The sequence below is a fragment of the Gymnodraco acuticeps genome, unplaced genomic scaffold (genome assembly GCF_902827175.1).
Source record: "Gymnodraco acuticeps unplaced genomic scaffold, fGymAcu1.1, whole genome shotgun sequence".
Classification (NCBI taxonomy): domain Eukaryota; kingdom Metazoa; phylum Chordata; class Actinopteri; order Perciformes; family Bathydraconidae; genus Gymnodraco; species Gymnodraco acuticeps.
In genome coordinates, this window is record NW_022990975.1 from 483,990 (window position 1) to 507,341 (window position 23,352).

At 40.3% G+C, this 23,352-nt stretch overlaps 1 protein-coding gene and 1 long non-coding RNA gene across 2 annotated transcripts; both read right to left on the reverse strand.

Moving 5' to 3' along the window:
• Positions 1–5,872: 5,872 nt before the first annotated feature.
• LOC117558968 (titin-like) lies at positions 5,873–9,925 on the reverse strand. Its single transcript, XM_034235532.1, has 4 exons — positions 9,733–9,925; positions 8,392–9,303; positions 7,566–7,757; positions 5,873–7,409 (listed from the first exon to the last, which is right to left on the reverse strand). The coding sequence occupies exons 1-4, from the start codon at positions 9,923–9,925 to the stop codon at positions 6,982–6,984; spliced, it is 1,725 nt and encodes a 574-aa protein (XP_034091423.1). The 3' UTR covers positions 5,873–6,981.
• Positions 9,926–21,404: 11,479 nt separating this feature from the next.
• On the reverse strand, positions 21,405–22,051 carry LOC117558966. Its single transcript, XR_004570898.1, has 3 exons — positions 21,991–22,051; positions 21,568–21,730; positions 21,405–21,468 (listed from the first exon to the last, which is right to left on the reverse strand). It is a non-coding gene; the product is annotated as an uncharacterized LOC117558966 (long non-coding RNA).
• Between the last annotated feature and the right edge of the window lie 1,301 nt (positions 22,052–23,352).

Sequence of the window (23,352 nt, forward strand, 5' to 3'; positions counted from 1 at the left end):
TGTGAGCCGGTTATGGGAGAAAGGTGAAGAAAAGCTCCTACACACATAAAAATAGCCTTAAAAGGGACTCCCTAAAGCCCTCAGCATCAGCGAGGGACACTTTAGAGGTCAGCCCTAAAACTGTGATCTACACCTCCACCGCACTGTGGAAAATGTAGCTGCTGCTTTCTCTCTGATCTGCCCCCTTTCTTTATACTAAGGCTGCTACTGTAGATCTAAAAATACCGATCGTTACCTAGATCGTGGGTTTACGATTAGTTTTTGCGTGATTTGTACTGAGAAACAAATATCACATAGGGTTTATCCCGTCGTAGATCGTGGGTTTACGATTAGTTTTTGCGTGATTTGTACTGAGAAACAAATATCACATAGGGTTTATCCCGTCGTAGATCGTGGGTTTACGATTAGTTTTTGCGTGATTTGTACTGAGAAACAAATGAGGTGATTTTGTCATGGGAGCAAGGCAAAGTAGGGGGCTTGTACACCCTCCTGAGGGCCCGATTGTAGACGTCATGAGAGTAAAATATAGTGAAAACAGTCTGTCTAAAGAATAAATATATGGACGGAAATGTTTGGATTTTCAAAGGGAGGTTTTTGAGTAAATAAAAAATCAAGAAACGAAAGAATAAATGTATTCTTCAAGAAGAAATACAAATAAAGTTAAAGTAAAAGACTTATATAGAAAACTGGACACTCACAGAAAGTGTTTATAATAAATACTGGGAGGATTAAGCAGAATGCCGTGAAAGAAGGCAGTTGGCCTTGGGCGTTAAAGAAAATATTAAGGTTGGAATGAATGTGAAGAAAAGAAGGAAAATAAATGATTTCCAAAACCATGTAAACCCCAGACATCTCTTTGTTTTTTCCATTGCAGGCGTGGGGGATCCTCTCCTCGACTGTGGATTTCCTTTCCCACCTTCCCTCGCTGTTCACCTGCCTGCTGAGGAGGCGGCTGGACCAGAGGCCGCAATAACTACAAAGTTCCCCGCCAAAGTCGACATGTCAAGAATCTGGGCATGCAGGCAGAACCGGGAGGAAACAGTAAATGACTATTACCACCGCTTAGAGAAATTACCTTCTCATTCAACATTTTAAAAGTATAAGACAGGTGAATACAGCAAACAAAATTACAAATAGATTTTGCAACTAATCTTCCCCCGTTGATTACTTAAATTAAGAACATTGTGTATGTAGATTTCTCCTTAAGGCACAGAGAATTACAAAACACAAATAGACAAACTTAGTAAAATACTCTGATAAATGTTTTTTGAATGTAGTCAGAAGTGTAGTATGACTTTTTATAGAAGCAAAAACAGCCCAAATGTACTTGTCCATGCTTTTATCTTCAGTAGACTCGACTACTGCAATGGTGTCTTCACAGGTCTCACTAAAAAATCTATTAGAAAGCTGCAGCTGATTCAGAACGCCGCTGCTCGAGTCCTCACTAACACTAAGAAAGTGGATCACATCACTCCTGTTCTGAAGTCTTTACACTGGCTTCCTGTGTGTCAAAGAATAGATTTCAAAATACTGCTGCTGGTTTATAAAGCACTGAATGGTTTAGGCCCAAAATACATTTCTGACCTCCTGCTAAATTATGAACCTCCAGATCTCTCAGGTCTTCAGGGACTGGTCAGCTTTCTGTCCCCAGAGTCAGAACTAAACATGGTAAAGCAGCGTTCAGTTATTATGCTCCAAATATCTGGAACAAACTCCCAGAAACCTGCAGGTCCGCTGCAACTCTGACTACTTTTAAATCCAGACTGAAGACTTTTCTTTTTGTCGCTGCTTTTAATTGAACTATTCATATCTTAAACTGCACTGTAACTTTTATTCATGTACTTTTTTTTTTCTTGCCTTGCCTTGCCTTGCCTTGCCTTGCCTTGCCTTGCCTTGCCTTGCCTTGCCTTGCCTTGCCTTGCCTTGCCTTGCCTTGCCTTGCCTTGCCTTGCCTTGCCTTGCCTTGCCTTGCCTTGCCTTGCCTTGCCTTGCCTTGCCTTGCCTTGCCTTGCCTTGCCTTGCCTTGCCTTGCCTTGCCTTGCCGTCTGCAGTAATACAGTAGAGGGTTTTATTTACCAGATTGAGCTGAGCTCTTAATGAATTACTTTAATCAAGTTAAAGGCATGCATTAGCAATGAGCTGTCTCGAGAGAACATCGATACATGCAATAAGGCATTTTCTTTTGCCATGATGCTAAACAACCAAAACCAACAGTGGGATATACACTCAGGATTAGGGTTGCAAAGGGGCGGAAAGTTTCCATGGGAAGTTAAGCTGGGGAATTTTGTAAATATTCGATGCAAAATTAAACAAAAAACATGACATTTCAACAGATTTGTTGACATTTTTTTTTAAGTAGAACAGAACAAGTTTTAACAATTATTTGTTTCATTGAAGAACGAAAACAGGAATGTTGAGTTAAATATTACTCATCTGTGCATGTGATGGAGGAATGCACAGTGCCTCTAGGGGGTGTGGTCTCAATAGCCATGCAGTAAGCAGTGTGTTATGGCATGGATATTCAAGTGTACTTGAAAGGCATCTTTTTGTTTTAGTCAAGATTATGCTAAAATATACTTTCCCTAACTATATTTAAGTTCCCTATGAAGAGCCAACCTTCAATTTAGAAAATTCCCAGTTTATTCCCATAAATTCCCGTTAATTCCCATGGAAAGTTTCCATCTTTGAAATTTCCCGGAATTTTGCAACCCTAGTCAGGATACAAGTAAGCAAGTGTATTAATCTACTAAATGAGAAATGACTATGGAATAAACCAAACGGAGGGTGGGTCATTATCTTAGAAGTGCCCTTGTAATTTGAAGGACAGAAGAAGAAGGCATCTGGTGCAAACACATACATAGTTCTTTAAAAAATTAAATTCACACAGAAGTCGCTGAAATACTGTTTTCTAAGGTTTTAAAACATGTTCCTCATTAAGATGCCTTATTTCAGTAACAGTAGGTGTTTGTAAGGGATCACGCTGTTTTGCTGAGATTCATATTACACTCACAATTCCAAATGATATTTTAACCAGAGCCAAATGACAGGAGGGAGTCTGTTATTGGATGACACATTCTCCATCCTACAACACATAACATCAATTACATGTAGGCGGCTTGCCTGGAAACATACTAGACACATTTGCCAGCTCTAGCTTTGCTAAAAAGGCTAAAAGAAAGACTGAAATCTTCCTTTAAAAAAAAAAAAAAACACACACCTATACCTAATCTAACTTTGACATTTAAATCCTAGTTGCATTAAGATTCTGTCAGGATAGGGATACAAAGAAGGATGAATGAATCCGAAAAGAGATTAGAGTCTGATTTCTCTTTACGGGAAAAGTTTCCAAATCATACACTGCAGGGTGTTTTCACATGTGCTGAAATCCACTAACGTCCCGTCTAAATGAATCTTCTATTGCATTTGCAGAGAAATTAGAATGCCAAGTCTATGTCACTGCTCTTCTGTGTGTGAGTGGGATTATATTATGTCATATTACATTATGTTAGATCAGATCTGATAAGATTAGATGAAACCCTAATTATTTTTTTCATGACCCTAATGATCTCCATTGGGACGTTGCAGAAAAAGATTAACATTGGTACTGTCACGACTGTATGTAGCCTGCAGTATAGTAGGTGCACAGCAAAGAGAGAGATTGTGTGTGTGTGTGTGTGTGTGTGTGTGTGTGTGTGTGTGTGTGTGTGTGTGTGTGTGTGTGTGTGTGTGTGTGTGTGTGTGTGTGTGTGTGTGTGTGTGTGTGTGTGTGTGCACTTGACATTCATGTCAGAATGAGTAACACCTACAGTAACTCATGTTCAATGCTTAATCATATGTGTGAAGCGCATGTTTTGTATGTCAACAGAGAAAAGGTTAACTTCCCCCTAGAATTGACTAAGATGACAGAAACAGATGGTTCACAACAAAGAGATGCAGTGTGGAAACGACAAGACACACACACACACACACACACACACACACACACACACACACACACACACACACACACAGAAAACCAACACAATTAACCTAGGGCTACTCATTTATTTCTATCCCAACAACTTATGACAATGCTGAAGTGAGCCTTTTAATAGAGACCTCTTGTTGCTTTAAGGCCTAAATTAAGAAGTCAAACGATGCACATTATGCTTGTGCATGCAGCAAACCTGAATCCAAACAGGAATACACTTTTGTAAATACAGTATAGTCCTATGTGATTCAGAAGATCTAAACAAAAGGATCGATATTAACTGAAAACAGACAAGGTCAGAAACCATGTTGGAAAAGCCAAGTTATAATGTTTCAAGTGCAGTGACCTTTGAAGGTGGATTGTGTAGTTTAAGGGGGGGATAGTAAAGCCAACGAAGACAGTTGAAAGATCAATACATTGGTTATGAAAATGTGTGTGGGAGAGAAACTCCCTCAGGAGGGAACTTTGGGATGTAAGCCAACACAGACCATTTGCATGCACACCTATAACACAATGGAGGAATAAAAGCATAATAGGGCCCCTTTAATGTAATTAGTATCCTATGTTTACATTTGGTTAGTTGTAGGTTGGCCCGTCGTCGTCTAAACTGACTTTAAAGGTCCCATGTCATGGCCATTTCTACTGATCATAATTCCATTGTTGAGGTCTACTAGAATAGATTTATATTGTGCAATTTTCCAAACTCACATTGGTTTCTCATACAGCACCTCTGTATAGTATGTGTATTCACTCTCTGTCCCAAACGGCTTCTTGGAGCTCCTGCCCCCCCCCCCCTCCCTGTGAGCCCAGTGTGCTCTGATTGGTCAGCTCGCCCACTCTGTTCTGATGAGTCTACCACTATGGTCTACCACTGTTACAGCAGAACATCAGTGATTATGTGTTACCATGGCGTTAGCAACCAGAAAATGACACCAGTAATGACAAACAGATGAGAATGCTGCGTGGGGTCTGGGTGCCGTGTTGGCGGGACGTTGCGTGGCTCGCTGCTGCGAGGAGCGGACAGTGTGAGCTGGGTTCATTTTCTGCTTGCTGCGTGGGGTCTGCGAGACAGCGAGACATCGCGAATGGACGCCGGAAGGGGGGGGATGCTGAGGGGGCTGCAGCTCCACTAGCTCAATTTATATATAATGTTTATTTTCTACAGTTGATATGTATATATTTACTGTGTATTTTTGTCATTTTTTCCTTTTAATTATTGTGCAATGCCTTGTTTACATATTGCTGTGAAAAAGAAAGAAAATCCGACAAATAGGAAAAATGTATCTAATCCAATTTAGGACTAATTCATTCTTAACACAGATCTGTTATTACAGCAAACAGGACTTATAATTGAAGTGTTGTGACAGTATACACATACGCTAGAACGCTGGTGAGTGTAAAGCCACGTAGCCAGTTATGCAAATAGGTGATGCAAATCCTTGTTTGTGTTGGTTAATCATGTGCTGATCGTTGGTAACGCCTCGGAGCTCTGATGGGAGGCGAGATTAGCGAGAGAGTATTAATATCTCCTCTACCAATATTTACCCTATTTCCAGGGCATTACATTACATAGCCAGGAGAAAAAACATGTAGAAGATAAATAATGAATCTCTTGATAACCCATTACAGGTCATGCTGTAGTATGTTGTTAAGTTCTCCGTGTCATTATCCCTGCCTTTAAGGAAGTGAAATATAGTGTCAGCAGGTGAATGTAAAGAAATCTATACTGCAATAAATCCATACATTTGCATTCAATACCGTTTCAAAAAGGAGAAAGCAGACACTGAAACACACAAAATTACAGTTAAATTATTTTTCACATTTATTATTAAAATCAACCCAAAACAATGCATCTTGTATTATTGGGCATTTACACAACAATACAAGAGTTCGCGATTTCCTTTGAAAAACAGTCCCTTTGGCATTTTACTAGAGTGCCACTTCGCTTCAGACTGCAACAACACAGCTTATTATTGTTTACTACTAACTGCCATTTCAAAACCTTTATACGTTTACTCAAGCACTTCGAATTGCCTTGTGTTATAAACGTGCTATAAACTTGCCTCACCTTATGTTTACTGATGCTACTTCTTATTTAGTACCATGGTTGTGTGCTTATTTTAGAACAAAGTACGAGTGCTTTACTTTTCCTAGTCAATTGCATATTTTTTAAACTGACTGACTGACTGAGTAGGGCTATTCAGTAAAAAAAGATCTGGTTGCAATTATTTTTCAGTGATATGTGCAATTGAATGTTCATGGTTTTGAAGGAGATCATAATTGTCATTAAAATATTTAAATGATCAAAGTGAGATTTTTTGCGAGCAACTGTTTGCTCGGCGTAATATTTTATCATTTGCAGGCGAATAAATCTCAGAAACCCGTTACAGTACTTAATTCAAAATGGTCATTTGACACACTTTCCTTAGTTATTTTTCTTATTGACCCTACACCTCGATTTGGATATTGCATTTGTCTATTATGCGATTTTGATACATGTATAATTATTTCCTGATATTATTCATGGTTTTGAAGGAGATAACGATTTACATTAACAATATTGAAATGATTAAAGAGAGATTTTTTTGCGAGCAACTGTTGCAAACAAGTTTGCTCGCCTTAATTTATCATTTGCGGGAAAATAAATCTCAGAAACCCGTTACAGTACATAATTCAAAATGGTCATTTGACACAATTTCCTTTGTTATTTTTCTTATTGAACCAATACCTTGATTTGGATGTTGCTCTAGTCGATTGCAATTTTAAAACAATTCTTATTAATTGCTTAGAGTGTATTTTTCCTATTTTGATGAAGTCATACAAAACGCACATGATAAAGTGGGTTATTAGTTGATCGTTAGTTTTGAGGGTAGTGGTTACCGGTATTTTAAGTTCTAAATGTGTGTAGTGTCAAATTGTTACAAATATTTTAAATACTATCTGCTCATTTTCTAGTCTGTCTTGGCCCCTCAAGTTTCAGATAGTTTAGTGGGGCGTTTTAGGGGTCCTCATTATAATCCATAGGAATTGAGCGAGGGACTACTTTGGCTATAAGGTGAGGCTCTAACATGTATACGCCTGTATTTTATGATAATGATTGGAGTCGACAAACCATGCAAGTTAGGGAAGCATTTGCCCTCTACTACTAAAGCTGGTCTACAGAACGCTTTTTTCTGTACACCTCCAACCTCTCTGTTGAGGATTGGTTTAACCCTTTCCCTATCCATCCACAAAACCCTATCTCCTCTGCTCATGTCTGGCAATTGGTTAGGCTGACTTGACTTCTCCTGGACCTTAGCTTTCGGCTTGTTGCTTTCTGTCCCTGCTTCCTTTGATTCTTTGGTGCTTTCTGGTCTCAGTATTCCGCTTCCTTTTTGTTTTGGTTTTACCGTTTTGATATTGTGAGTTTGTGTCTCCGTCTTCCTCAGGATTTTTGTTTCTGTAAAGGCAAATTACCAAAAACATAATATTAGTAACATTTCATCATTTTTTTAAAGTAGTGGTACATTGCACCTATATGACATTTGTTGATGTTCCAATGTGAGCTTTAATCATGATACAAATCCTTTGTATCCATATTCACACATATCCTTACCTGATATCCGGACACCTCTTTTCTCTTCAGGGATTGGTGGAGGAACAAGCCTGCGCCTAACAACTTGTACTGGGATACGTGGTGTTTTGGAGGGCTGGCTGATGGCCCTGGATGCTGAAGCTTTATCTGCAGGTGGAACTGATGTTTTGATTTTGGCATTTTGTGTCTCTGCCTTACCCAGGATTTCTTTTTCTGTAAAGGCAAATTACCAAAAACATAATATTAGTAACATTTAATCATTTTGAAAAGTAGTGATACAACTCAGTGCACCTATATTACATGTTTTGATGTTCCAATGTTAGCTTTAATCATGATCCAAAAAAATATCCTTTGAGTTTGTATCCATATTCACACCAGAGGTGGCGTTAGACTTTTTCGTTGCTCGTCATTTTGACGGACAGGATCGCAACATTTACGTCATAATCCATTATTACCTGTCGGGTCTGTACACAACTCGTCACTAACGTGTCAGAGAGAGCACGCTCGTGAACTATTAGCGCCGGTGTTATGCCGTGTTATGCCGTGTTATGCATGCCCACCGAGAAATGCATGCACCTCGCGGGAGCGTGCAAAAATTCCCAGACATTTCAATGATTTGTACGGCAAAGTACGGTTTGGAAACTATATAATTTCCTTTTTGACGGGCATGCATAACACGGCATAACACCGGAGCCTCGCTGCGGGTAAACTTTGGCACTGTTCCGAGTTTGTTCTAATCTGTCAAAATGACAGACTGCTTTCAGATTTTTCCGTCATTGTTAAAAGAAATCCGTCATAGACGGAAAATATTCGGTTAACGCGACCACTGATTCACACATATCCCTACCTGATGTCCGGACACCTCTGGTTTTCTCGTCAGGGATTGGTGGAGGAACAAGCCTGCGTTTAACAACTGGTACTGGGATAGCTGGTGTTTTGGAGGGCTGGCTGATGGCCTTGGATGTTGAAGCATTATCTGCTTTCTCGTTAGGGATTGGTGGAGGAACAAGCCTGCGTTTAACAACTGGTACTGGGATAGCTGGTGTTTTGGAGGGCTGGCTGATGGCCCTGGATGTTGAAGCATTATCTGCTTTCTCGTTAGGGATTGGTGGAGGAACAAGCCTGCGTTTAACAACTGGTACTGGGATAGCTGGTGTTTTGGAGGGCTGGCTGATGGCCCTGGATGTTGAAGCATTATCTGCTTTCTCGTTAGGGATTGGTGGAGGAACAAGCCTGCGTTTAACAACTGGTACTGGGATAGCTGGTGTTTTGGAGGGCTGGCTGATGGCCTTGGATGTTGAAGCATTATCTGCTTTCTCTTCAGGGATTGGTGGAGGAACAAGCCTGCGTTTAACAACTGGTACTGGGATAGCTGGTGTTTTGGAGGGCTGGCTGATGGCCCTGGATGTTGAAGCATTATCTGCTTTCTCGTCAGGGATTGGTGGAGGAACAAGCCTGCGTTTAACAACTGGTACTGGGATAGCTGGTGTTTTGGAGGGCTGGCTGATGGCCCTGGATGTTGAAGCTTCATCTGCTTTCTCTTCAGGGATTGGTGGAGGAACAAGCTTGCATTTAACAACTGGTACTGGGATAGCTGGTGTTTTGGAGGGCTGGCTGGGGACCATGGATGTTGAAGCTTTATCTGCAGGAGTTGGTTTTTGGGGGATTGGTGTGGGTAAGAGCTGGCGTGTTCCTGGGGTCTGAACGGATGTTTCGATGGTGGCAATTGGTGTCTCCGTCTTTCTCAGCATATTCTTCTCTGTAAGGAAATTAGAAAAACATAAAATGACACTTCATTTTCTTTAGTAGTTACTTGATTATAAGATGTTCCTATATATTCATTAGAGGTATTTGTTGAGGACCTGGTAAGATATGTTCTACATAAAACTCCTAGGTAAAGTTTAATGTTCACTATAACGTGTAAACAAAATATATTTTCATACCAGATTCAAAATTGGACAACATATATTTTACAAAACAGCTAATACATAATATAAATCATGTTATCATGAATTCAATGCTGATTGCTATTTGAAAAAAATGGTGGATTGTCTGTTGGTAATCTAAGAAACCTTGAACTAGTAAAACATTCACTGATTCTTGGCAAAAGGACATGATCAAATAAGCTAGAGACATCACAAATCATCCCTTTAAATATTATATTTGATATATTCGAACAGTAGCTTACCAAATATCTTTTGGTAATTGAAGGAAACAACCTTCGGATCATCTTCAGGTTGAGATTTTCTGAAAGTGATCTGCTCTGACATATATTGCAGTAAAAAGTTGGGGATGTCGGCAGGCTGTGAGAGGAGTGTGGCTCTGGAAGCACACTCCATCAAACTCTTCAGGCCATAGGGACACAAACTCTGGATATTCATCTTGAAGTCTCTCTGAGGGTACTCGCTGCGACTATACTGTTAATGATCTGAGTGATCTGAGTGACCTGAAGTGAGCCTGTCTGCATGTTCAGAACATTCTACAATGCCACAAAGCCATTTCATGGAATGTTCCAAACACGGTTCTGTTCTAAGTTCCATTTGGAATGTTCACAGATTTGATCATAAGATGACATTAAGCTCCCTGATTAATACTTTGTTGTATCATCAGAAATGATTAATTATTCTAAATCTCTAACATTTTCATTTTATAGCAATTCATTGAAGTGTTTGCAGCTGCGGCTGTTTCTGTGAAATGTTCGAATATTAATTATCTTTTGACATCAGTCACAAAAACTGCAAGCAAGAGGATATTGCCTTGATTAATTGCTTAAAAAAATACAAATGTAAAATCTTTATATGCCCATCCTTTTCTTGTCTTCTATCCCCTGTGTGGCTTTACTCCTTGGCTGAATGGGGGCAGCCTTACCAAGCTAGCTTTGAACACAACTTTGACACGTTTTCACCATAATTCAATGAAGCAAACAGTTGCTTTGCACAACCCGGGAATACAAAGCATTTGTGTTTCAGCCACCACTTGGCAAATGTAAGTCCCACTTTTTCTCTGGTTTAAGTCCTATTTTGGCCTTCACTAAATCCTAAGGGAGACATAGATGCCAAATGCTTGACTGAGTTCACCAGCTAGTTGCTAACCTTTTCTGTCGTTGGGTGAAAGTAGCAGTTTTATGAGCTTTCTCAGACAAGGATGACTGCTTTGAAACAGATTAGATTTTTGCAAATGCTTTGTCGTCTGTAGATCCTTTATCTAATTCTGCACAATGAAAATGATTTATATGTAGGCCTATACACCACTAGATATACCACAATGTGGCATATGTAAACTGTACTATAATAATTCCATTTTCATTTTATTTCATTTAGAAAAGAACAGAACAAAACAAATAAGATAAAGAAGTCATTTTTACAAATCCCTGCAGCAAGAGAAGAAATATGGACTCAGCAGGTGCCTAGGCTCTATCAGATTTATTTAAAGACATGTCCTCTGCCCAAAAGGCAGGGCTCTCCTGTATCGCTGCAGGATCAGACTGAGGATAAGGTCAAGAAATACAGCAGTCATTGGGCTCTTGTGAGGATCCAGTCAGCTGGTGGAGAAAGCATCAAGCTGTTCTATCTTAGCAAGAAATATACTCTGCAGATCAAGGCGAAATGCAACAACAGAGAGGGCAGAAGACATACTTTATTGTTCCAACCTTGTACCTCTAACCCTCTTACTGAAACCCATACTGGCTGTCACAATACAAAACCCTTTGTAGGCCAGTCACTATTCCAAATCACAAAATAACTCATTGATGCAAACAAACACTAATACAGTGTAAATATCAACCATTTTCCAATAAAACAATCGTGCAAAATGCACTCTTAGCCCCACCAGCATCATTCCTTGCTTTACATGTCACTTGTTAGACGCTTTTATCCAAAGCGACTTCAGTACTGTGGACAATCCCCACAGGAGCAATTTGTGGTGAAGTGTCTTGCCCAGGGACACCATGACATGCAGTGGGACTTGAACTCGCTACCCCCTGATTTGAAGTCCAGCACACTATCCACTGAGCCACAGCCGCCATTAGTGGCTTTTTCAAGTATTTGCAACGACCAGTATTCAACCATACACAAAAACATTGGTGGCAGAGGCTGGGGCCAAACAAGGTTCTACCTGCTCATTAGGAAACACACACACACACACACACACACACACACACACACACACAATTGGCTATGCCATCAGGAGCAATTTGTGGTTCAGTATTTTGCCCAAGGACACTTTGACATGTGGACCGCTGCTCTATCTCCGAAACAATAGCCACCCCGCAGTGTGATAATGGTGTAAGACAGGGCAGCATCCTGAGCATCCAGAGAGGCAGCAAACAGGAGTGTGCCAGGATGGGAGCAGGTTTACAATGTACAAGCACCCTGGCCTGGGAAAACGCCCTGAGCAGTGCATGGTGGGCAGACTGAAGCAGACAGGACAATAGTGTCCTCTGGTGGACAAGGAGGAAGGTGTTTCCGTATAATCACATCAGTGGTTTTTTTGACATGATCTCTTGTGGATTCTGGGCACGGTCAGCAAAGGAAATCTTTGGGACTGTTCTCTTGCCTTCGTAAGCCATTTCATGACATGAATAGATGACCCATTTGTGTTTGCTTTGCTTACTTTGAATCATCTAACAACCACATTGTTCACAGACTCTTTGGCAGCTGGTTCATTGGTTTATTTTATGCAAAGTTTGAAACAAAGTTTGTGTCCTAAAAAAAAAAGGAACTTTTGTAACCCTATGACACAAAGAATGCAATCAAAGTAATTTATTTGTTAAATCTTTAAATGAAGACAGGTCATATATAAATTAAAGCAATACTCTCCCCAGATTAAAATTGTGGTGATTTAATACCCAATATATATTTCTAGTGATGCTACAATTGCTTCTTTATGCTAATTTGAATGTCATTACTTTTTTGTATTAGTATTTTATGTATTATAAAGAAATTATATATATATGGAAAGGGTTCACATCCAAGAGAACATGGACTTTAGCCAACAGTCAGAGTTTCAGTTTTACAAAATGTGTGTGGGAGGCATGTGGTGCAATGGGTTGTGCGTTGGTGTTAGAATCAGGGGGTCACAGGTTCAAACCCCACTACAGTCAATGTGTCAATGTGTCGTTGTGTCCCTGGGCAAGACACTTCACCCCAAATGACTCCTGTGGGGATTGCCCACAGTATTGAGTATGTAAGTCGCTTTGGATAAAAGCGTCTAACAAGTGACATGTAATGTAATGTATGTGTGTCAGTTCACAATCACATGTCCTGGAAGTTTGTCCCAGACAAATGTGCAAATGGAATATATTCTGATCAATTATTAACCTTGATTATCGGGTTGTTTTAAAAAAAAATCTAACAGGCATGGTTATTAAATAATGAAATCTAAAGGCTGATATTCCCTGTTTGTGGAGCTGCCTCTGCAACATCTTCCACTTGAATCAATGAAACTTGCAACACCAGGTGTGAGAGCAGCGCATAGGTGGTGCCACGAGATCTGCTCTATAAACGGAAAAATAGGCCAGTCTTCTATTTATATTTCTTACACAAGCGGTAATGTAATGTACAAGGACCTTTTGCAGAGAACTTGATCAAAAGATTACAGATGTTCCCAGTGAGTAACGAATAATGGAAAGTTGGAAACCCTGTTAACAGCATGAAAAAAATGAAGGATAGTATAAAAAGGACGTCTAGATTTGCTTCCCTAATGATCAAGGTGATGTGATTGGAGTCTGTGAGTGTGGGTGGCTTGTTTTTCTCTCTATCCCCCTGCCTCACATTACACTTACACCAGTATCGACAGATCGGGTGTAATGCAGCTTCTTCTCATCTGAATACATTTCTTTCCTCATCCATCATTGTTCCTTTGCAAGCATTCTTTCCCACCCCCAGCTGTCTGTGCTTGATTACGAGGGTTCTCTCCGCCTACACAATCCTATAAAAAGGCTTACGACTGAGCTGGTAAACCCAACCTGTTCCTGTCCTAGCAAATTACACGTTTTATATTTTACATTTATGATAATTGCCCAGATAAAATCTCCGGAAACTGTTAATGGTTGCAATCCAATTAAATTCCAAATAATGAAAATGAACAAAAATTACTTAAACACTTGCAAACATTTGCAGTTCAAATGACACAGAAGACAGAACATCTCTTTTTTAGCAGCACTACTTTGGGTCACATTCATTGGAGAGTGGTTGGTTCTGAAATATAATAACCAGTGTTGCACTTAATAAAAACAGCACTACTTCTAAAGCTCAATAACAAATAAAACATATATTTTAAGATTGCAAAATGTCCCTCTTCTTTGTTTATTAGTAGGCTACAGTAGGGTGTTTAAATGGTTAATAATGACACCACCCTCAGAGGCATTTATCTGGAGATCTATAGAGACTTTGGACTGAGGGGGGGGTCGATATCTTGAGCAGCTTACCCTGCACTCTGATCTCCCTGGTTAGGAGTGATAAGAAAATGGTCCCTTAGGGCAGTGGTTCTCAAATGGGGGTACGCGGACCCATAGGGGTACGTTGGAGTACTGCAGGGGGTACGTGAGATTTATTTTATGTTAATGAAAAAAACAACATAAGTAATGCATTTAAACAAACTACTAATAGTAGATTAACTACTTTATTCAAAAGTTTAGAATAATTCTGGATAATAAAATGGGAAAAATAAACGGGGTGCTCTCTTTTCCTCTCCCTCTCCTGACAGACCATCAGTCTCGAGTCGTGCAGCTCGCTGAACCTGTAATAAGTGACCCGACAGTAAAGAATACATATATTTATAACTAGTTTAGCTAGTTCCAGAGTAGATAAACTAGCTAAGTGTGTTTGGTCTAACTCTTAGTGTATTTAATTTTGCTCCACTCAACGGTCCGTCACAGCGGCGGAGCTGTGATCCGGAAGAGTTGCGTGTTGTCCGTCAGCAGCAGCTGATCTGATCTCTCTCTCGTGTCCGGTTATACTTCACTCGCGTTTATGTCCAAATCTATCAGATCTAGCTAGTTCTAGTTAATTATATGACTGCCTGCTTATCAAAGGACACCTAAACAATAAGCGTTGCTTGGCAACGGCGTGTGGCCGCAAGTATAGCGCAGCATTATGCGTATGGGGTCAAAATCCCATGCTCATAAAATGCTCATATATTTTGTTCTCTTCATTCCCCACGCCCCAAAATAAATAAATAAATAAATAGATATACCAATTTTAGGAAAAGTAACGAAGTTTGAGCAGTGTGGGTTTTATATTAACAGTTAGTGGCCTTCCTGTCACTGAGCATAACAAAGGTTCCTCAGTGAAGCACAAGCCCATGTTTCTCACTAAATTGTACAACTTATTAAAAAGATCAGTTCAATGCAACTAATGTCGTCTTAGTGTTAAAATGGGTTTGCCATGAATTTAGTGATGGATTGAAAACATTTTAAATGTAGCATTTAAGTGTTTCTCAGTTACAATGTTGTTGTTTTAATAAATGATGGTGCAGCACTGTAGGCCTATGTACCTCTTTATAAAGGCATTTTGTCCTTAACAAATTGTTTTTGCGCTGATCAGGGGGTACTTGGCTGCAGTGGCGAGCCGTGACTTTTATACCTATGCCCTCTGACCCCCCCCTCCTTCGAAAAAAAAGAAGAGATATTAAGTCACAGCGTATACTTCAGCGGAATATCAAAACAGCGGCCCGGGGTGCAAAACGCATCAATGACAGCGACCCAATACCACACAAAACAACACCATTTATATAAACACCTATCATGACAGGGCACCCACAGCCAAGTAACAATTACAAATGAATTAAGTCGGCACGGCGGCCCACATTGAAAATGACTTAGTCACAAAGTCCATCCTCCTGTCCTTTTGGATGAAACTTGCGGGTCATTCAGCTGATCCTTTGCCACTCCAGTTTATCATTGTAACTCAATCTTGAAAATGACTCGGTTAATAATTTCGCAACGATGTCATCACTATCACTGCCATGTGCCAGCCATCATGAACGAACTTATGCTAATTATAAATCTATCGATCATAAATCTATCGATTAGATTTATGATTCGAAAATAATAAAAGTAGGGTAGACATGTGGATATTATCCAGCTGAACAAAACGTGCATTTATCTAACAGGTTCGTTTTCCACAGACCTTATTTCAAGCTATTTTCCAAAATCCTATGGAGAAATCCCGTTGCTTTCTGTCGAGGGAATCCGAGCGAAGCCTACTTCCGGGTTTTAGGACGCGTTGTCAGTACCAGATATGTTCGGCCTACCAAATATGTTCGGGTGTATTTCCGTCGCATCCGTCATCCGTCATATCCGTCATATACTCACCTCCCTCTGCTCCCAGCGCTATGCTGCCACACACCGGCCGTCTGCGGAACTGCAGCCGGAGGAACTCGGTACAGCTTGTTATGTGTGTGTACTTAATTATTTACAATTAAAAAATATATATATTCTGCGTTACTTTAGCCAACACTTTTATAATATATAAGCCTGATCATGTCGTTGAAAGCAAGTACAGATGTTCTCCCTTTTCCACAGTTCTGTGTGAACTTCATCTAAGGTAGATGCTTTGCTTCTGCACCAGTTTAGCAGAAGTCTGTTTTGTAAGACTGGTTTTGTTGCAGTCTGTTCATGCTATGTGTTTCTTGCGTAAGACTATATACACACGGAACACATGTATTACAGGGCTGTACCCAGTGTGCTTCATAAAACATTTTGAAGCTTATTTTTTTAAATTAAGCCGTTTCCATGTTATAACAGCATCTCGTTAAATCAATATCGGAAACAATAATTGTCTTTTTGTGGTTATTTAAATGTAATTTATGGTGCTATTAGAGTGCTTATAGACTGACCCGTTAATACAGATGGACCCCCCCCCCCCCCCCCCCCCCGCCCCCCCCCCCCCCCCCCCCCCCCCCCCCCCCCCCCCCCCCCCCCCCTTTGTGTGCGGTGAGCTGGAGAGAAGGCAGTCTATTTATTTTGGTGAAAAAAAAACCCCTAACATATATGGATTGAATCAGAATATTGTGTTGGATCAAAACATATTGTACATTTTGAGAATTCTTACATCTATTACAATACATTTTGAGCTTTGGACAATGTTTTGGATCAAACGAGCCAGAAACAACCTTAAGCAGCCACCACTGGAATATTATTGCAGTAATATCATAATACTAGTAGCCTTATATTAGTGTAGCCTAATATTGATCGACAAATATTTAGAAATAAATCTGGTTCTGCCTGCCTGCCTCATCGCACTATGCCCTGCTGCATTACCATGTATAGTATTTACATTCATAATGATCCTTTTTTGTTGCAGAGCTTTAGAGGCTTTAAGAGACGAACTGTCAATGATGCCAACTTGGCGACCTACAAACTAGATATAGCAATCTTGGAGCTATTGCGGCTAGCTACTTTCATTGGAAAGAGTCTCTAATTTTTTGTATGTATATATTTCATATATCCATCCCAAGCTTACCTACCCAACTGAATGAATTCACACATTCAAGTAAATAGAAAGACAGCACAGCATTCAAGTGTTTATTGAGAATTTGAACTTCAACGTTAATGGAAAAAGCTCCAAACTTTTCTCTACAGCCCTTAGTATCAAGAAATCCTTCTAGTTCCTTTTACATGTGGATAGGAAAACAGCACAGATTGTTCAGAATATATGAGGAAGCCATCAGGGAAGCAGCATGACCCAAGGCAGGACTGCAGAGACAGGTTCAGCCACGACCCGAAGTCCACGACCCGAAGTCCACGACGGGCAGCGTCCGGGAAAACCAAACTTGAAGGTAAGATATCAAATGATGATCTTCATTAATTGCAGTGACAATTTAGTCTATTCTGACATTTGTTTGTGTGAGTTAATCTTTACCTATGATATCTGGTTGCAGAAGGGACTGCAATAGCCTGGATGTTGGTCATCAGAGTAGATGCCCTGCAATTCTCCTCTTTTACCTTTCCCAACATATCCTATGAATAGAAAAAGAAAATATTGTAATTGAATCACACTAGGACCACAACACACTAAATATGTAATGACACATAAACATTATTATCCAGAATAAGAAGTCTACCTGGTTTGCAGTTTTTGTAAGGCTCCAAGCATCCACGGCAGGTGTCAATGGTGTACATGACGTTGAAATCCTGCTTGTATGAAGCAGAGAACAAACTCCATGTAGCAACACCTGTGTAAAACAAGCATTTCAATAGAGCCATTAAAAATATGCATAGACACCACAGCTGTCGTATACTGCTGCACCTTCACTGAATCACTTACTCTCAAGCCAGCGAAAGTGGGCCCCTCTTCTGAAAGACACAGTGGACATTGTGTCTCTGAAGGTGGTACACACTAGAGTGAGTGATGAGTACGCTTTGTCACCTTCCTGGAGAACCACTTCCATCAGAAGGTCCGAGAGAAGACAGTTTGGCAGCTGTGAAGTATTGGTCAGACTAGATCAAACATATTTAACAACACATTGACTAGACTGTTGCCAGCACAATCGAAATACCAAGATTCTTTGGGCTTCAGGTAGCAAAAAGACACATTTTTAATATTAATGTTGAATATATCACACACATTTTTCTTATGTTTTGTTATTCTTCTCCTTGAGGTAAAAAACAGCTATCAATAAAGTTAAAAAAAGCAGTGAGACATAATAGTTGGAAATTCTGCCGTGATCACAGGTCGTTTTTTAAACAAAAAACAGTTACTGCTTCACTGAAAAGATATTACCTCCAATATGAAGCACATGTCGGACTTTTGAAACTGGACCTTTGAAGGAAAATATAAGGTGTGGGTCATGTGATTGTTTAATTACATGTGTATACAATTATCAATATGTATGCATGTGTTAAATAATCTGGATCTGTCCGTGGCTATAAAAATCACATAATATCAGGATGAAAATGTAAATCAGTGTCAAAGAAACTGTTGTCTATAAAGTAACATTTAAAATGTATGATTTACCCTTCAATCTGGTACCGTTCCATGAGCATAATGCACCACCATTTCCGGATCTGTGCTATGTCCCGCTAAAAGAAAATGTAACAATAATAAAGTTGAAAATGAATGGAACCTCATCATTTGTCTACTCAATGTTAGCCCCCTCTTCCCCCTGAAATACTAACTCAGAGGATAAATACTGACCTCGGTAAACCAAAGTAGAGCATCTGTGCTGAAGTTGAGTGCATACTGTGAAAGGATAAAGATCTGTTAAGTTATGAGTTTCAAAAACTAACAAAACCCCTTAAAAAAAAGTGTCAAGGGAGGAATTTACCATCAGTATGAAGACACCACAGTCATTGCCCGTGGTTTGGTGAGGCTAACCCTGTAAGAATTTGGAATATAACAGTGATGTTCATGGTCAAATGGAAAATAAAGACATGTGAAAGCAGGTGTATGAGATGGTGGAGAAATGTACCTTGATGTCTCTGCCGAACTTTACTGTCCACTGACCTGGAGCAATGCGGTGCGCTAGGTCACTGTCAAAAGAAATGATAAGACATGGGAATTGATTTGGTGAAGGAACGCTATACACAATATAATTCATGTTTTTGGATTTCCTTACATTGAACTATTGCATGCCTTAAAAGAGGAAAGTTATGAAAGCCACTGAACGGGGCTAAAATAAAACAAACAAAAATACGTTTACCAGCCGCTGAACAAAGCTGAACTTGAAAACAACCTTTGAACAAGGCTTATAACAAAATGAATATTATAATTCATAGCATCCTGTTGCAGACTCTTTTTCTTTTGGTTCCACTAAGGACACTCCAGACTTTGTGGAAATGGAGATATATTATAAATGAATTTGATCAGATTCAGACCCCTGGTCTACAAGATGGTTACTGCAGTATTAGAATACTATAAACTATTTAGAACTCCCATACAAGCCACAGAACGGTGAGGGGGGTAATCATGTTACAAAACCTAAATATGTCCTTGTAGGAATTGTCCCCAAAGCCATCTGGCTTAAGAGGGTCGAGCAAATATAACTCTCTCTTTGCTGGCTTGATCACCTGTCAACCATTGACAAAATAGCTGAAATTAGACATAATCAAACACCAGAAGAAAACCACACAGCACAACTTATGTTCATTTTGTACATGCTGGTGAGATCATTTGGAACAGACTCACGCAAAGCAAATAGTGATCTGCCTTTCCTTGCTGCCGACTCCAGGCAGGGATGAAAACCATGTCCTTGGTGGCCAATTGGTCAGCCTAGTATTTTAAACAAGGGATTTTAAGTTGCTGTATATCAATTTCAAGAAACATAGGTCTCAAGCAACAGGAACTTACTGGAAAACTGGCCAACGCGTCAGCTGTTTTGGACTTCCAGGTAGGAACCACATACATATCCACGATGTATATATCTTTGCCCTATATTGATAGTTTTTCAAAAAAAATGAAATCTTCATAGAAGTATGTTCAACAACAAGAGACAACCACACTTCACGAGATTGGAGTTTCACCACTAAACAGCTATTTAGAAAATATGTGTTATTCAAAAGAAAAAAGCAGGCCAATGATGTCTGTTGAAAACCGTACATGTCTTTGGGTGGCTTCTTGTACCATCTTCAGGCACGTGTTTCCAATCTGAAACAGTAACAACAGTAAGTTACCTGTGCCATTTATTTGAGACAAGATGAAGTTGGGAGGAAAGCTCAAGTATACCTACATTTGACTCCATGCACTGAGGAAGACCCAGGCTCCAAAAGTCCTCTCTGGTCAGGCACACATCACCCTCCTTCACAATGACCTCTGCTCCAGGCCTATTGTGGTCTAGCACATAGCTGAGCTGCAAATAACAGATTGCAAAACATACTTCAAGCCAATAGAAAACATAGAAAAATTAAAATCAAAACAATGCACCTCCATCACTGTGCATGAAGTAAACATATATCTACCAGCTTGTCTTGAATCGGATGTAGATCCTTTGCGTATTTCGCACCAGAGAGGGCATACTGGTGGTCAGCAACTGACCCCTCCGAATCCAACTTCGGTTCAGCTGTTATTAGATAGACACAAAATAAACAGTATTATTGAAGTACCACACATGAAGTATACCTAAAATGTGTCCTTGTATTGATAATCAAAATACCTCTCAACATAGGCCTGATAAAGGGCTTCAGCTGAGACACATTCACACTCTGTCTCAGCTGAGCTCCTGTTGAGCTCAACAGGGTTGCCACACCCTTGTTGGTGATTGAGGAAACCACATAAGGGCCAAACCAGTTGCACTCCAGTTTTCCACCTTTTCGGCCCTCCTTCCTCTTATTCGCTCTTAGGACCTCATCTCCAACGTTAATCAGGAAAGATTTCACATTCTTTCCCTTGCGTTTTTCAAAAGAGATTTTCTGTCTCTGTTGTGCTATTTGGATGTTCTGGTAAATCTGAGAAAGATATGTAACAGTTATCATTTACAGTCCTTAACATACGCTTGCATTTTTTAGGAGTTATTATGTTTTAAATATTGCCATTTTATTCTCACCTTCGAGTGCAAATCTGCAATGGTTGCAGCCTTTGCCTCAAGCTGCTGTTCTGCCTCATCAGCAGGCACCAAAACAGAGGTATCATCCCTGTCATTGACTGTAGCATTTATAACACCCGGGACGCGAGGGTGCCTCCCAAACTGGGCAAAATAGGGCGTGCACTTGGTTGACCTCTGAAAGCATAAAAATTCCTTTTAGTATCTCTGTTGAGTATTGTTTCCATCTGCATTTGTTACAACATTGTACCTGCTTTGAGGTGTTAATGCTCGCCACAATGCCCCTCAGATGTAAATCCCAGTCATTCTGGTCCTCTCCACAGTACTTTGCAAGTGCTTTTTTTATGTTTTGGTTTGTACGCTCATCTTGGCCATTGCACTGGGGATGGTACGCTGAAGTGATGCAGTGTTTTACACCCAGTGCATCAAAAACACCACGGTTGACCTGCAGATGGTTTAGTGTACACCAATTACCAAATTACCTGAAAAATCGTATTACATTGTTACACATAACACATACACTGTATTAGATAGATTATTGTACCTCATTGACAAATTCCCGTCCTTGGTCGGTAATGATCTTCTCGACAAGACCGAAATCGAGAAGAATATTTACAATCTTTTTTGAGACCTCAACAGCTGTTTTGTGGTAGAGCGTTTTTGCTACCACCCACTTCGTGAACAGATCAGTCGCTGTTAGAATGTATCTGCAATATAAAATGCAGAATGTTGTAAATACATACAGAATCACTGTAAATGATTTCCTTTCTTTTTAAACCAGATTCTTCACGTTTAGAACCTTTAAAGGAGGTTACACATGCTTCAGCCCATCATGATAGTACCTTTTGCCCTTAGCAGTGGAGGGAAGTGGGCCAATGAGATCCACACATGTCTCACTCTGTTTCAATGTACACATACAACACATTTCTGTAGATCAATAATCAGTCAGTCAGTCAAAAACTCCCACCCATTTCTTCACGTCCTCCCGCATAGTGGACCAGTGGTACGTTGCCAAAACCTTCTCGGTGGTGCGCCTTCTCCCTGCATGACCTCCGGAACCCAGGTTATCATGGCACTCCTTCAGGACATTGATAATTTGGTCCTTGGTGCACACAACCATCCTCTCATTGTCCTTGTATGTGTAGTACAAATCTCCAGCTGGCACAACAGGAACAACAAAACAATCATTTAGACATGTGTAGAGATGACATTATGACTAAAAGCTGTTCAAGAAATCCAGTGGCAAATGTGGTTTAGACGTAACAACTACAGTAATGTAAAGTGTGTATAAAAAGAAAAAGGAGAAACAAGCTGTGGAGTCCTTGCGATTTACTGAAAAATGTTGGAATTGCAATATGATAAACCATTAGAGGTATGATCACTTTTGCACCAAAAAACACCATTAGATAAATAGATAGATAGATATATACTTTATTGATCCCTATAAGTAAAGGGATGTGATGATGTCACATGTACAGGGGGTTTATACCTCATAATAAAAACGTATGTTCGTGACTTAACCATGGTCTTATTCTGTTACTTACCTTTGATCAGGTATTGTTTGGATGCCCTCCGAATTAACGCCTTCCTTTTATCATGCTTTTCAGCGGCGATGGTGAGATTGTGGTAACCACCATTGAGCACGTACTGCTTTATCTCAGCATAAAAGCTCTCCATTTCTGTCATGAAAGTTAAAATGGTCGCGGTAATTATGGGGAAGCGGAGGGATCTAGATCGTTCACACATAACAAGCTGTACCGAGTTCCTCCGGCTGCAGTTCCGCAGACGGCCGGTGTGTGGCAGCATAGCGCTGGGAGCAGAGGGAGGTGAGTATATGACGGATATGACGGATGACGGATGCGACGGAAATACACCCGAACATATTTGGTAGGCCGAACATATCTGGTACTGACAGCGTCACTGCACCACTTGCATAGACCTCACAGCGGGCGGAACTTGTCATAAAGTCCGCGAAAATAAAGCCCGCCCATTTAGAGGGAAGATATGATTGGTCAATTGTACTGTCGTTTGACATTACTCTCTCATTGAGTTAGTAGGCTTGTTTGAGACGCGTTGCGGCTCGCCTCGAAAGTAGACGAGAATAGCCGATCGCAGCCGGGGGAGGTCTCAAAAAGCTCGCCTGAAGTCGGACAGCCCGGGTTCCTTCTCAGGTCGATTACATGGAATCCTTGCGTCCCTCACTTGCGTCGTTTCCCTGCGACTAGTCCCTCCCACCGCATGGAGAGACGCAAGGTAACCACGAGAAGCAGGGAAATGAGTTTTAAGAGCAATGGGACGTCCTTTTTTCCGGAGCGTCACGTGAAGCGAC

What these genes read in the sequence shown, in the direction of transcription:
- LOC117558968 (XM_034235532.1), bottom strand. Translation starts at nt 9,925, where the DNA reads ATGAATATCCAGAGTTTGTGTCCCTATGGCCTGAAGAGTTTGATGGAG. An exon ending in CAGAGGTGTCCGGACATCAG is followed by an intron (nt 7,758 to 8,391) that starts GTAGGGATATGT and finishes TTGCCTTTACAG; the next exon opens with AAAAAGAAATCCTGGGTAAG. An exon ending in AAGAGGTGTCCGGATATCAG is followed by an intron (nt 7,410 to 7,565) that starts GTAAGGATATGT and finishes TTGCCTTTACAG; the next exon opens with AAACAAAAATCCTGAGGAAG.